This window comes from Notolabrus celidotus, chromosome 3 (assembly GCF_009762535.1).
Source record: "Notolabrus celidotus isolate fNotCel1 chromosome 3, fNotCel1.pri, whole genome shotgun sequence".
In the NCBI taxonomy this organism is placed as follows: Eukaryota; Metazoa; Chordata; class Actinopteri; order Labriformes; family Labridae; genus Notolabrus; species Notolabrus celidotus.
The window spans coordinates 32,069,359-32,083,649 of NC_048274.1; the positions used below are offsets into that span (position 1 = coordinate 32,069,359).

Here is a 14,291-nt window from a genome sequence, read left to right on the forward strand (position 1 = left end):
TTACGAATTAAAATAATAAGTTATGAGCAATATCTAAACATATCTTGATAGATATTTTTCTTGTCTGTAATTTTTTCAGCGTCGAAAAAAATAAAATAAAATAATTTCTAAAACCAGGAAAGGAGGGCTTATAATTTCTCCACTTTGCACACTGGATATGGTATTTATCCAGTAATAAAATCATTTTAATATCTTCAACTGAAGTAGCCAAATCATCCATGTAGTAAACAATATGATGTTATTCAAAAGATGGAATATCAGTCATTTTTAGTGAAACACATTTTTTTTTCTTATATCTGATCAAAAAGACTGAGTTTAGAGCTTTGAGTTTCACCCCATAATTCAGGAAGAGCTCACTAAACATAGCTCACAAAGGGCTCTGCTGCGGAGGCGGGACTTCCGCTTCTGCAGCCAAATCTCGGCTGTGATTGGTTGAAATATCCGGTAACCGGAAAAACGTTTCGGGAGAGGGACATTTCAAATCTGTTGAGAGAGGCGCACTCGTCTGCGGCTAAGCGTAGTTTCTGAAAACAAACAATGCAGAGACCGGGGTGAGTATTATTTTTGTTCTATACAACGCGTGATAAATATCTTTAAAGCCACAAACCGTCAGTAATGTGAGGGTAACCAACGTAACTTAACTTTATCGGTAGAATGTCGGTGTCTGTTTAGCTTTGTTGGCTCGTTCAGTGGACTGTAGCTTCTGAACGGTTTAGGATCACATTATGTACTTGAAACGAAATTACCAATATCATCATTGATCATTGTGAAACTTCCGATTAAAATCTTATTTAAACTTTGTTCCGGTGTACTTTAACGTGGAAAAAAGTGACGTCAAAATAATCCGTGCTCTGACATTCACCTGTGATCTGAAGTTAGCAAGTGACACCTGAGCTAACTACTGTAGCTAAGCCTCATAGGAGGATGGGGTCAGTGGTGGACAAAGTACACAGCTTCTTTACTTAAGTCAAAGTATAGATCCTCCTGGTCAAATATTACTCCAATACAAGTGAAAGTTGCTCTGTCACATTATTACTTGAGTTAAAGTACTGAAGTACTTCCTTTTCAAAATACTTAAGAAGTACTTCTTAAGAAATCTCAAAACGTTGTATTTTCACAATACATAAATGCAGTCCAGAATACATGGGTGCACATTCTGTTACGTTCTGTTTATCTAGAAAACATCATTTCATATCTAAAAAGTATACCATGAAATATAAACTAAATTACTACAAGCACAGACAAGTTTAAAATGTTCATCTGGAATAAAACCAGCGTGTTAGCAACATACCTCCACATGCTTGCTCAGGTTAGATGGTGATGTTTTGTAGGCTGCGATGAAGTTTGTGTGGTAAACAGATCAGAGATTTACAACATACCAATCATCCTTTATTCAAAACCTCAAACGTGGGTTTAAAATATGACCATGGTGCTCGGGTAGAGAATCATCATCCTTCTCAGTCATAGCCATTATCACCACGACTAAACGAACGGACTGATCTGAATAACGTTTGCAATTGGACAAACTACATGCAAGTACCTGAACAGTTTACAGTCTTTGGGATCTGATTTCAGAAAAGAAAATTCATCAGCTGACTTTAAAGCAAAAGTACTGAGTAACTAGAGCAATAGTAGTACTCAAGTAAAGTGCAGATACCGAAGGTACCGAAGTACTGTACTCAAGTAAATTTACTTTGTTACTGTCCACCACAGAGTATGAATAAGTCAGCATTATATCTTTAAAAAGTAGAATTAATCCAACAACACATCGGGGATGAACTTACCCAGAGTGTGAGCCAAGTCAGGTTTACTTGCAGGTTTACAAGTTACTAAGGTATTCTGTGTTGCTCAATCAATTTCAGCAAAGGAAGGACTCCTCGGAGGCCGGCCCTCAAAAAGCCATCCAGTGTAGAGAAGGACCCTGTTGGAGTAAGTAAATGCAACTTTTCATCAAATCAATACAAAAGCACATAACAGCAGTACTAACCTTTTTTATGATAAAGAAATCTGAGATTACACACACAACATATGGACACTTACACTGATCAAGTCAGAGGGGGGTGTTTTTGTAGTTGATCTCTCACTGTGGAGTTAGTGGCTGTCATTGTATGCTCAAAGAGTCTTTGTGGTACAACTTTCTCTCAGGGGAACCCAAATATAGGTCTTGTGGTAGTGATCACTCATCTAACCATTCTTCCCTGTAGGTATACTGCAGAATACGTCCACTTGGAGCAGAAGATGAGGAATGTTGTGTTGAGATGATCAGTAACTCCACCATCCAGCTACACGCTCCTGATGGCCTTAAAGCAAACCGCAATGGAGAGTACAAAGAGGTAAGTGTGTTGCAGCTGTTTCCGGTAAATCATCAGACATGATGAGCAAGTATATCAACAACTATGCATGTTTTTGTCCCCTTAAATTTAACTGAAGCACTTTTGTCAAAACAAGCATGTAAATGTAGAAACTGTCAGTGACTATTGGTTTTGTGCTTGGTTAATGTTGTTAAGTGGCCTTAATGGTTTTGCAAACTCAATGATTTAGAAAGGAATGTTCTTCAATGTATACAGCAAAGAAAAAAGCTGAGACTTGAATTGAAACACACATTTTAAAACTGTGATTTAAAATAAATGTATCAATTCATATTTTGTATTTCTTTTTACATAAACTTATCTTTCTTTTGTTTGTCCTTCAGACACAGTACTCATTTAAGAAAGTATTTGGTATAAATACAAGTCAAATTGAGCTGTTTGAGGATGTTGCGAAGCCACTGGTAGAGGACCTCATTCACTGTAAGAACGGTAAGTTAGTTAAAGTTTATTTTTCATTTTAGGCATGGAAAGCAAAATCCCCAAAATGTAATATTTTGTTCTAAACAAAGTTTAGTTCTGAACTGTTAATTAAAAATATTACCTCAAGGTTTTTGGCCTGCTGGTTATACAAAACATTACAATAAGCACATACTTTTTAATCAACCAGTATTGCATGTAGTTTAACAGGTCATGAAGTCCAAATGCTCTTTGTAATTCATGTCAATATAATTGTGATATTCCTTTATTATTAGGACTGCTGTTCACATATGGTGTAACTGGAAGTGGGAAGACGTTCACCATGACTGGCTCACCTGGAGAGGGAGGACTCCTCCCTCGATCTCTAGACATGATCTTCAACAGCATTGGCCCCTTTCAGGCCAAAAGATTTGTAAGACTTTCATTCTCTACATTTTTTGTAGCTGCTCTGTAATTACAGAGAGATGAGACTGTTGCTTAAAATGTTCCGAATCTACATCAGGTGTTCAAACCAGATGAAAAAAATGGGATGGAGATCCAGAGTCAAGTTGACGCTCTCCTGGAGAGACAGAAGAAGGACAGTCAGCAGTCTGTGCCCAAAACCCCATCCTCCCGGTAGTTATGAGTCATTTGATTTCACCTCCATTCCACACTACTGCTGTTCAGATACTGCCTACGCAGTACTTTCAGACTTCTATAAATTGTGTTGCTTTTTCTTGTGGTTTATTATTTTTCAGGCATAAGGCGGATCCTGAGTTTGCAGATATGATCAGCTCAGAGGAGGCTTGTAAATCTGAGAGTGTGGATGAAGACTGCTGTTACAGCGTCTTTGTGTCCTACATTGAGGTCTACAACAACTATATCTATGATCTCCTCGAAGATGCTCCATTCGACCCCATCAGGCCTAAGTAAGTGACAGGAGTTCGAACCCATTTTCACTTCTTGAAGGACAATATTGTTTTAAACAGTTCTCTGTTCAAAGCGTTGTTATTTGTCATCAGGTAACTTTTGGTGTTCTTCATGAAAGGGATTGAAAAGCTAACCAGGTGTTCCTTCTGGTTCGCTTTTTAATTTTTATGTTGACAAGATGCACTTTTAAAAATCCTATTTTTGTTAGGTGGCTCGCTGGAGGCACGCCTGTGCGCAACACAGAGTTCATGTATGTGGCTCGTAAAAGTACATCATTGTATATTACTCTGTTTATTTGTAGCAGTAACCTGGCTGTAGCTGTTATGTTGTGTAGGCAATCAGTGCTTCCCCACCCCATTAATCCAAAGCTCTGTAGATAGCATAGGTGTAGCTTTCTAGCTGTGTTACATGTATGTGCTGTTGTCTTCAGTGATTGGCTCTCTGCTGTTACTGTTAGTGTGGAGACTCATAATACCTCCGAATGGCTTGTGTAAACCCAGTATGCATGTGTTTGTACCCCTGAATGTGTCTCACTGGAGCGTATCATCAATTTTAACATTTACGCTAACATTGATTCTTCTTTTGTTGCTTCTCTTACTAAAGTAAACCATCTTTGTGTTGCATTGTTTGTGTGTTGATTATTCTCATCAACATCTTTCAGACCACCTCAGTCGAAGATTCTCCGTGAAGATCAGAATCATAACATGTACGTGGCGGGCTGCACAGAGGTCGAAGTGAAATCTACAGAGGAGGCTTTTGAAGTCTTTTGGAAAGGTTAGTAAATATAATTACATTTTCTTTTTATAGATTTTGATACAATGTTCTGGTTATATACAGATTAAAAATAATAATTTTAAAGAAAATAGGGCAAAAAAATTACATCTGTGGACTACATAAAGACATTGTTGAACATCTAATATAACTGCTGTTATTGTCTCACACTGTTCATTTTCAGGACAAAAGAAAAGGAGGATTGCCAATACCCAACTAAACCGTGAATCCAGTCGCTCCCACAGTGTGTTCACACTGAAGCTGGCCCAGGCTCCACTTGATGCTGATGGAGACCACATTCTGCAGGTGACGGGCTGCTCCATAGAGGCATGATTGAAAAAAAACTGCATATAGATTTTGAAAACGTGGCTGTTTTTGTTATCATTTCAATCCCTCAATTCCTGACAAGCTTATGCTGTAACAAAAGCCAAACATATCATGTGTCATAAGGTATTCCAGGTGATGCTAACAGCGTGATTTTAAACTGCAGGACAAAAACCAAGTGAATGTAAGCCAGCTGTGTCTGGTTGACCTGGCAGGCAGTGAACGCACCAGCAGAACCCGAGCAGAGGGAAGCCGTCTCCGTGAAGCAGGTCAGTTAAATCAAACTTTTAAAATCAGTCTGCAACATTTTTAATGTGTTTTATTATTTTTGTTCATCTTTGTCATCTAATGTCTGATTTACCTCTCATTTACAGGCAACATTAACCAGTCCTTGATGACACTGCGCACATGTATGGAAGTCCTGCGTGAAAACCAGATGTGTGGAACCAGTAAGGTAATCTTTTTTCTCTCTCTTTCTCATTGTATCTTTTTTTTTAAAAAACTGTTGCTCAATTTTGTTTAATCTAAAGTAATGTCCTTACTCCTTAATCTTAACATTGGTGGTGTTCCAGTTGGCACACTTTCACATAGGCTTTTATTTCTTTCAGATGGTGCCATACAGAGACTCTAAAGTTACACATCTGTTCAAAAACTACTTTGATGGAGAAGGGAAGGTCAGGATGATCGTGTGTGTCAACCCAAAGGCTGATGATTATGATGAAACTATGGTAAGATGTTTTATTTGACTTGTTCATATCAGACTCCTAGAGAATTTTAACCTATCTTAAACAAATCTGTAAGATATTATTAAACTGCTGGCTGGTTCGCTGTATGATGAGATTTTATCAGGATAAATATAGATATGAACATTTTTATCTTGTCCTCCAAAATATACTGATATCTTCCAAGACAAAATTAAGATTTGGAGCATTTGTGGTTGCCTGAAGGAATTTCAGGGATTATTTTCAGGGACTTTCTAAGGATACTTTATTGTTCGCGTTGTAGCTGGTGATGCGTTTTGCTGAGATGACGCAGGAAGTCGAGATTGCACGGCCTGTTGACCGGCCTATCTGTGGCCTTGCTGCAGGACGAAGACACAGAAACCAAGCCTTCAGAGATGAGCTGTCACGTCGTCTGGAAGAGAGAGGTGGTCCTATTAATGCCGGTATATTACCCCTAAGTCTGTAGTACTAGCTCACTGTTGTCATTTAAGATATTCTATTTCTGGTAAAAGTCACTAATTCTGCAAGATTTGTATTTATTCCCACATTAGATGATCCTGGTTTGCTGAGTCAGCTAATAGAAAGCCTTCCAGCCCTGCCTCCCTGTGAGCTGGTCGACCCAGCTGATGATCAGATGTTGCCCCGGCTGATTGAAGCCCTTGAAAGGAGGCAACGTATACGTCAGTTGCTGACGGAGCAGTTCAGCAAAACTGGTTTGGAGATTTTTTTCTACAGCCAAAATATTTGATCAGAATGGATGGAGGGCACACTGATTGCTGGTTTAAGTGAGCATCGATGCATCATAGATCTTTAGAGGGAATATATATTTAAACTTTGGTTATCCACCGGTGACACAACCAGACTGTAATTAACAGTGGTAGATGGCCCCTTATTCTAAGTTGTGTCTGGATTTTTATTGCATCACTGAGTAAAACAGACAGAAGTCTGAAACAAAAACACATACAAACACAGTTAAAAATAGTCACAGGTAGATTAACAACACATTCATACTTGCAAATGCAAACATGATTACATTCATATGTTTTATTTCTGGCAGCTACTACACTGAAGTCCATGATTCACCAGTTTGACAGCCAGCTCAATTCAAAGGATACCTTCCTTCATGATCAACGAAGCAAACTGAGTGAGAAAGACAAGGTCATCCTCAACCAGAAAGCGGAGTTAGAAAGACTGGAAAAAAAATCCAAAACATTGGAATATAAGGTATCGTCTCCTTCACATGGAAAATATGTTTCCCTGTTTACATTTGTCAGTCAACATTTTAAACATGCACATGAAGTCAGGATATGTGAATTTACTTTTCTTTCCTATAAACTACCCGGCCTCCACTTCAGGTCGATATCTTGCAGAAGACTACGGACATGTATGAGCATGATAAGCGCTCCCTTCAGAATGAGCTGGAGACCCGCGAGCAGAGGCTGCAGAGAGAGCTGTCAGAGAGGAGACGCATGGAGCAGCGCATGCAGGGTGTGGTGACAGACACCAAACTCAAGTGGGAGAAGGAGTGTGTGAGTTTCCTTTTCTTTTGTCCAAATAAGTCGTTAACATCTCACTTACAGTTTTTGTTGTGATGAGAAATATAAACACATTACCTCTGAGAATCTTGAGACTGTTCTTTCAAACATGCTCCCGGTGTTTCATGACCAGGAGAGGCGAGTGAACGCCAAGCAGCTGGAGATGCAGAACAAGCTGTGGGTGAAAGATGAAAAGCTGAAGCAGCTCAAAGCCATCGTGACGGAGAGCAGCAGCAGTGGCGGCTTTTCTGTTGAGCGGCCGGAGAAACCTGAGAGGCCCTCGAGGGAGAGAGATCGCAGCATGGCCCGTAAGAGGTCTGCCTCCCCATCGCCACTTCCTGTGAGTCATTTACTTTGTTATTAAACTGTTTTTCTTCCATGTGATTTACATACATCTCTGGAAGAACTTCATCTAACCTTCAAAATTTTGCATGTTATTAATTATTATTCTGATTATCTTAACATGATTTCTAAGATTTCTGTTGCTATACACAGCAGCTTCTTCTCTGTATCACCCTTGTGTGTTATTCTGGAGCCCCTAACATCCACAATGCTTGGTCCCCCTTCCCTCGTCACTTTTCAGGACGTCAGCCAAACTCTTACCAACCAAAATCGAGCCAATGTTAGGGCAGTTCAGGATCCCTCCCCCACCTCCAGCAGCTCCTCTTCATCATACCTCTCAGTAGCCTCCTGCATATCTGATTGGGAGCAGAGGTTCCCTGTAGACTCAAGCAGCAGGGCTAGGCATGCTGGAACTCCCCAGTACAGGAGCCGGACTCCCACACCCTACCAAGGCACCAGCAGCGTGGGTCGCAGGAGAGGCCAGCGCTGGGCTCCTGACTCTGAGGCCCCTGCTGCGAATCTTGTCTATGGGCTAGACCTAGAAGCAGGCACGAGGGTCAGTGTGTATTAGAACCTAGATGTCCTTAAGGTTATGTCTTGCTCTGTGTGTTTGTAGTCTGAGCCTTGCCACCTTGTAGAACTGCTACTGTAGTGTTTTTAGTAGATGTCTGCTTGTGTAGAAATGCATCAAGTAGAGAAGCTGCATCAGCTTAGGCTGGTGTTTCTCCTTGTCCTTAGCTTGTAAGGTAGACCCGCCTGTCATGCTTGTGAATCCTCTTCCCTTCCATCTTCAGCTTGATGAGTAGATTTATCAGGTTTGTGGTTTAGTTTCCAGCCGCTCTCTAGAATAGCTTATTCCTTGCATTTTTCCATTTCTTCCAACACTGACAGTAAACATCAAAATAAACACAAAAATAACTTTTTAACCATAAAAATGCAGACATTGCAGAATTGCACATTAAAAAAATACTGATGCAGAATTTAGCATGCATCAGGTTTAGACATACAGCTTAGAAAACCAAGAACATAACTGCAGTTTTAACGAACAAGTGCAATGTTTCAGCATCGTGGTCTTTTGATGGATTTAGGGTATACATGAGTGTATATCTGTTTGCTGATTATTTAGGGTATACATGAGTGTCCCACTTTTAACAATTGATATTTTAAAGACAACCTAGACATTTAGCTTTCTTGTGCCGGCTCTTCACTTTGCATATTTTCCTTTTCAAACCATGTACAAATAGACGGTAACTCTTACTCACTGGGCTGGAGTTAGACTGCACACATGGGGACCAAACCCACAGATTTAAATGTGTGGTTCAATACAGATATCCTCCAGCTTTTCTCAATGTGCATATGTGTAACTGTTTGTACTTTTGATCTGGATCCTTTCCAAGCCTGTGTTTGTTTTCTAATATAAAATTGTAATTTCATCTCGATTGGGACCAGACTTGTGAATTACTGCCAAAATTTCTGATTTACTCCCAGCAACTCAAATCATCCAAAATAAATCAAGTGAGACAAAGCAGTAACTCAACCTGATTACAAAGCTAACTTTAACAACTACCATGTGGAAAACAAATCTTCCATCTGTAGCAGGCCATACAGAACTTTGAGAAAGGTCCAAAAAGTAATAGTGGATTTGCTTTTTGACCCCTTCATTATGTTGTTACCACAACAGAATATTCTTCTGATAGTCTTATTTAAAGACTTTACTGTGTAAGCTTTTTCATCAAACAACGGGATATTTCAACATTCTTACAGCCACCTGTGCTTGAGAACACATTGTTTACCAAGTTTTATTCAGCTTGGATCCAGTCTAAATGCAGCACCATCTCCTCGCCGCTGTTGCACTGCTTTGCATGTTTACTCTTACTCACTTAGGCTGTAGTTACTAAATGAGAATAATTACTGCTGGAAGGCCAGAACGTTACTTGTTTTGGATGTCATTGGAAACTATGTAGAGCTTCAAGTTCTTGAAAATATAAGAATTAACATTTAAATCAACAATCCTTGTTTCTCATGGACTTCCAGAAGTGCATTTATTTTCAATGCATGCTAACACCTTCTAATGATCAACTTTCACTACTAACCCAGACAATTTTTTAATGATCCTCATAAATAATTACTGGCTTGTCTTTCTCACACTGGGATCACCAGACGGCCCCCCCAGTTCGTCCAGTGCACAGGCGCTCACACTCTGCGGGTGGGGAGAAATGGGTAGACCACAAACCAACTTCTAATTTGGACCTAGACACTGTCATGCAGCCAATCATACCCAATGCAATCACAGTGTCGACCCCCAGTGAGAGAGCTCTCTCTAAATGCCACAAGTATGTGCTTAGACACCAAGAGCTCGCCTCAGACGGGGAGATCGAGACCAAATTGATCAAGGTAAAATCCCGCCATTACTTAATTGAGACTTCTGACTTTTGTATCTTGCATGAAGATGACTGACTTATTCACAAATTGATTTCACATTTGGGATCCTGTTTGGGATGATAATGGGACGTTACTTCTGTTTTTGCTTTCACTTTTAGGATGTTTGTATTATTCTCTTTAGATAGTGAGTTTTTATTTTATTCCTACAGGGCAACGTTTTTAAGACCAGAGGTGGAGGGCAATCTGTGCAGTTCACTGACATTGAGACACTTAGACAAGATTGTCCAACAGCCTCAAGGTAGAGTATTAAAGGACTAAAGGTCGTGATGTTTCTGTATGTGTCCAAATTAATGTGACATTTTAAGATACTAACATAACACAGCTGTTATATTATTTAAGACAATGACTCCATGATCATAGCACAACTGCACCTCAAAGTGCAAGTTAGAAAGGAAAATTTATGTTTTGCTTTTAAATTAGTAATTATAAATATTTAAGTGGTATATTTTAAGCCCTTGCAGCAAAAACCTTCACTGTTTACGCATTAATACAGAGCAGTGTGTTAACAGGGGGAAGTAAGGGAATGATCTAAAGGGAGGCAGGCAAAATAAATGGGTTGACCACTCTGCCAGAAAGCCAGTGGAAAAGTTTTCATAAAGTCTAGCATAGTTTTTATGGGCAGAGAAAAAAGGACAAAGCAAATGCACTTATAAAGATGGAGTCTGATGATGTATATATTTTTGTAAACACAAGTAGAACATACCACAGACCTTTCTTAAACACCATGCACTGGATGAAAGATATTACTCCAGCTTAAGAATGTACAAAACCTTATCTTTTTCAGTCGCAAGAGGCGATCGGGGTCTGGAGAGGGACCAGCTAACATCGACGACATAGAAAACAGGGTAAGCTCTCTAAAATACAACCCCAATCACAAAAATGTGGGGACACTATGTAAAAATGATGATTAAAAACAATTTTTGATAGTCTGCAAATCATTTAAACCCTTCATTTAATTAAAATAATCCCAAAAGACGATGCCAAACCACACATCACACATTCTAAAAGTATGGCTCTGTAGTAGAAGAGTCTGGGTGCTAAACTGGCCTGTCTGCAGTCCCAACTTGACACCCATTGAAAACATTAGCGCATCATGAAACGCAAAATACAACAAAGGAGAACCCTCAACAGTTGAGCAGCTGAAATCCTCTATCAAAAAAGAACAGGACAAAATTTAACTTTCAAAATCCAGAAACTAGTCTCCTCAGGTCCCAAACATTTTCAAGTTGTTGTTATTAGAAGAGGTGATGCAACTCAATTGTAAACATGCCTTTCTTGAAATGTGTTTCTGGCATCAAATTTAAGATACATTTCAAATCAGCTTTTATCAACATTTTCCACAGCACCCAAACTATTTTGAATTTGGTGTTGAAAATTAAGAAAATGCAGTAAATGTCATGTTTTTTATTACATTGTACATAAAGTGATGAGGAATATTCTTATATGTAATTGAGGGTACCAAGAATCATGGCTTTTAGTAGGTAATTGTTTTTATTTCCCAACCTTTTTCTCTCATTAGGCACCAGTAACAAGCACAAGTACAATCCATGGGTACCAAAAGTAAGCAAATATGTGTTTCTGTAATGTTTGTGCACAGTTTTTACAATGGTATAAATATCACAATGTTCTAGTTGTTGTGTTGGATTTAAAGTCACGGTTGTTAAGATTCCTTTTCTTTCTTTCTGTCCCCCAGGCGCAGGAAGCCCTGAGTTCTTGTGTTGAACATATGAAGGAACTATTTTTTTCTTTGTCTGACTGTTGGATCAGTGAAGGGACAGCCATGAGAGACTATGCATTCTTTTGAAATTCAGAACATTTTTCTATCATATCTGATCTTATTGCAAATTTTTAGAGTGCCAGTATAACTTAATCAAAGCTGAAATTATACTTTGCTGGACTAGTGTGCTTTTTCTTTTTTGAATGCTGGCATTAACTTAAAGACGTGGACATATAGAACAATATGAATATTCCTTGAAAAATGTAACTTCATTTTATTGCTGCCCAAAGAATAGAATATTTCAGCCCTAGAACAATAGAAAATGTATATTTTTTTATTACTCTGTAGTGTCACTGCTTTTTGCTTTTCCGCTGCTTGTCTTTTTTCAAGGATTATTTAGCTCTTTGATGCTACATTTCACATATCTATTTACAAAAAGAGTAAAGTACATGTCACAGTTTTTTAAAGAATAACAGTGTGTCAGACTTTAGCTGTAAATATAGAGCTGTAAAGTAGGTGCTGAAATCAATCTCTAACTGTAAATAAGTAAAGACACTTTTTTGACTTGTTTGCTCAAACAACTCCTCAGATGTGTAGAACACTACTCTTTTTGGTGGCATTAAATTTATTGGAACTCAAACTGTAGTCATTTTGATTTCTTTATTTTGAAAGACTTCAAGTCTTCATCTTTCAGCCATCACCATACTTTGAGCCTTCACTAAATGATAAGGGTTTGTTTTCATTCACTACAAATCTGCTTTGAATGTTTGATAAAGTGCGTTTTTTTCCCACATATTTAATCAGATTAGAAAATAGTACACAGAAAACAACTAAATCCCTTAAAGTAGATTCTAAGTTTTTAAAAAGCTTATTAGAAACACTCACTTCATAAAACCTTGAATTCTGGGGATGTTGGATAGCATGAAAAAATGAATTGCCTTCATGTTATTATGGGGAAAATCTTCGAAATGAATCTCAGCAGAAGGAAAGCCTGAACTACGCAACCTGGAGGTCAAACAAACACCTCAACTTCAGCACTTCAACTTTTTATCAGAACCACAATGAAGCACTCATCTGTCGAGTCAAAGGCTCACTTTAAGGCTAAGCACACAGTTTGCCTTGCTGACAAGTCGACACTTCATGTGTGTTTGTGCAACATTTTTGGCCTGTCAACAGGTGAGAAATATCAAACCAAACTAACACAACCAGGTAGAAGCATACACTAGGAAGTCTGTATATCTTTTTTTCTCACCTCTTCTAAAATCCTGTGGACTGGATCTCTCTGCTTACATTCTGGCCGTGTGAAATTCCACCGACATGTTTCAAATGCCTTGAGGATGTTGGGGCTCGAGGCATATTTTGGATCATGATCAGAAGCTGCACTGTCAGCTTCTGGAAGTAGTTTGTCTTCCCTCGTCTGAAACAAAGCATGGATTCTTAACATTGAGGGTTTTTTTAGAGCAGAGCCAGTTTGTCATCTTGATCTCCTCTATTTTGGTATTGTAGTTTTGTATATGCCGAAGTGCAATAAGGCCTTTTTCAGACAGCATACTGAAGTGCTCCTTGTACAAAGAAACGTATCATTAAAGGCCATATTCCGTAGAGTCAAGTGTAATTTTAGAATATGGAGAATCAAAGAAAGACCTCCATGCTAATGAGGCAGCTAATTTGATGGTACTGTTTTAGACATTATATAGATTTTATTAAGATTACTAAGCTGAAAGTATACAGAAAAGCTAAGTCTGCTCTCAGGTTAGGTAAAAGGAATTTCTATGGATCCATCAGACAGGAAAGGAAACTTGTAGTTTACAATGTGAACACCAGGTGGAACTAAATACCATGAGGAAGCACAATTTCTGAGCATTTCATTGAAGAATGTGTGCTTCAAATGTATGAACATTTGTCATCACTTGAAACAGCAAATCCACCTTAAAATCTTTTATACAAGGTATTCCAAGGCCTAGGTTGACTCAATGATTGAATGAGTGACAGTCATCACCATGCTTTATAGAGGTGAAATGCCGCCCACTCAGTCAATGCCACCAACATTAGACAGCTTGTGTTCCCACGGATGCCCTTCTGCCTCACTGCTATCATTTCACAGTGACTGCCTGGACAACCAGGATGATGAGGTCACTGATTTGCTGAACTGCTTTCTGCCTGGATGATGAGCTGTCATTAATGTCTCCCTGAGGCTGAAATTGCCACATTTTCACTTCACAGCAAATGAAGCTGAAAAGTATGCGTGCTAATGGGCAATATGCACTCGGCTAATTGACTGTGGAAGGCAATTAGGTTGCTGCAACTGGATGATCAAAAATGAGCTGTTATTAGATTTTTTCTGTTCAGGGGCCACTGAGCATGACGTCAAATGCACTGCCTGCCGACTCAAACATGGTCTAATGAAAGGTGATGATGTAATGTGGGGGGGTAATGCCCTGTATGTCCTGGTCAAATGTATTTTCATTTCTTTAACATACTTAAAAAAGATTCTACGAGGGGCCAAATTCTCTTTGGGACATGTTTTAAGGTATTCATGTTTGGATTTCCGTCTTTATTACACAGTGTGAGGGTTGTGGGGTTTTTTTTTCTTAGAGTTTAAGTAACCCAACGTGTTCAAAGTCTGAATCAGCTATGGGTGTTTACACAAATGGTTTAACTCAGATTCCCAGAACTGTAGAGTACACACAAATATTTAAAACAGACACCTATTGCATATAAAACACTATACTCTGTTTTATTA

At 38.8% G+C, this 14,291-nt stretch overlaps 1 protein-coding gene across 6 annotated transcripts; it reads left to right on the top strand.

The window, feature by feature from the left end:
- The first annotated feature begins 420 nt into the window (after window positions 1-420).
- Window positions 421-12,188, top strand: LOC117810255 (kinesin-like protein KIF23). Of its 6 annotated transcripts, none has more exons than XM_034679979.1 (23): window positions 421-551; window positions 1,863-1,929; window positions 2,205-2,333; window positions 2,693-2,798; window positions 3,062-3,198; window positions 3,289-3,401; window positions 3,524-3,694; window positions 4,357-4,469; window positions 4,651-4,772; window positions 4,957-5,059; window positions 5,165-5,244; window positions 5,399-5,518; window positions 5,796-5,955; window positions 6,064-6,225; window positions 6,570-6,736; window positions 6,868-7,041; window positions 7,181-7,387; window positions 7,631-7,945; window positions 9,550-9,783; window positions 9,981-10,069; window positions 10,616-10,676; window positions 11,351-11,391; window positions 11,525-12,188. In XM_034679979.1, exons 1-23 carry the CDS (start codon window positions 538-540, stop codon window positions 11,538-11,540), a joined length of 2,901 nt encoding a protein of 966 aa, XP_034535870.1. In that variant the 5' UTR covers window positions 421-537; the 3' UTR covers window positions 11,541-12,188. The 6 variants fall into 6 exon arrangements, with proteins under 6 accessions (XP_034535870.1, XP_034535871.1, XP_034535872.1 ...); XM_034679980.1 differs by having other exon boundaries at window positions 5,796-5,937; XM_034679981.1 differs by lacking the exon at window positions 9,550-9,783 and having other exon boundaries at window positions 422-551.
- Window positions 12,189-14,291: the final 2,103 nt, after the last annotated feature.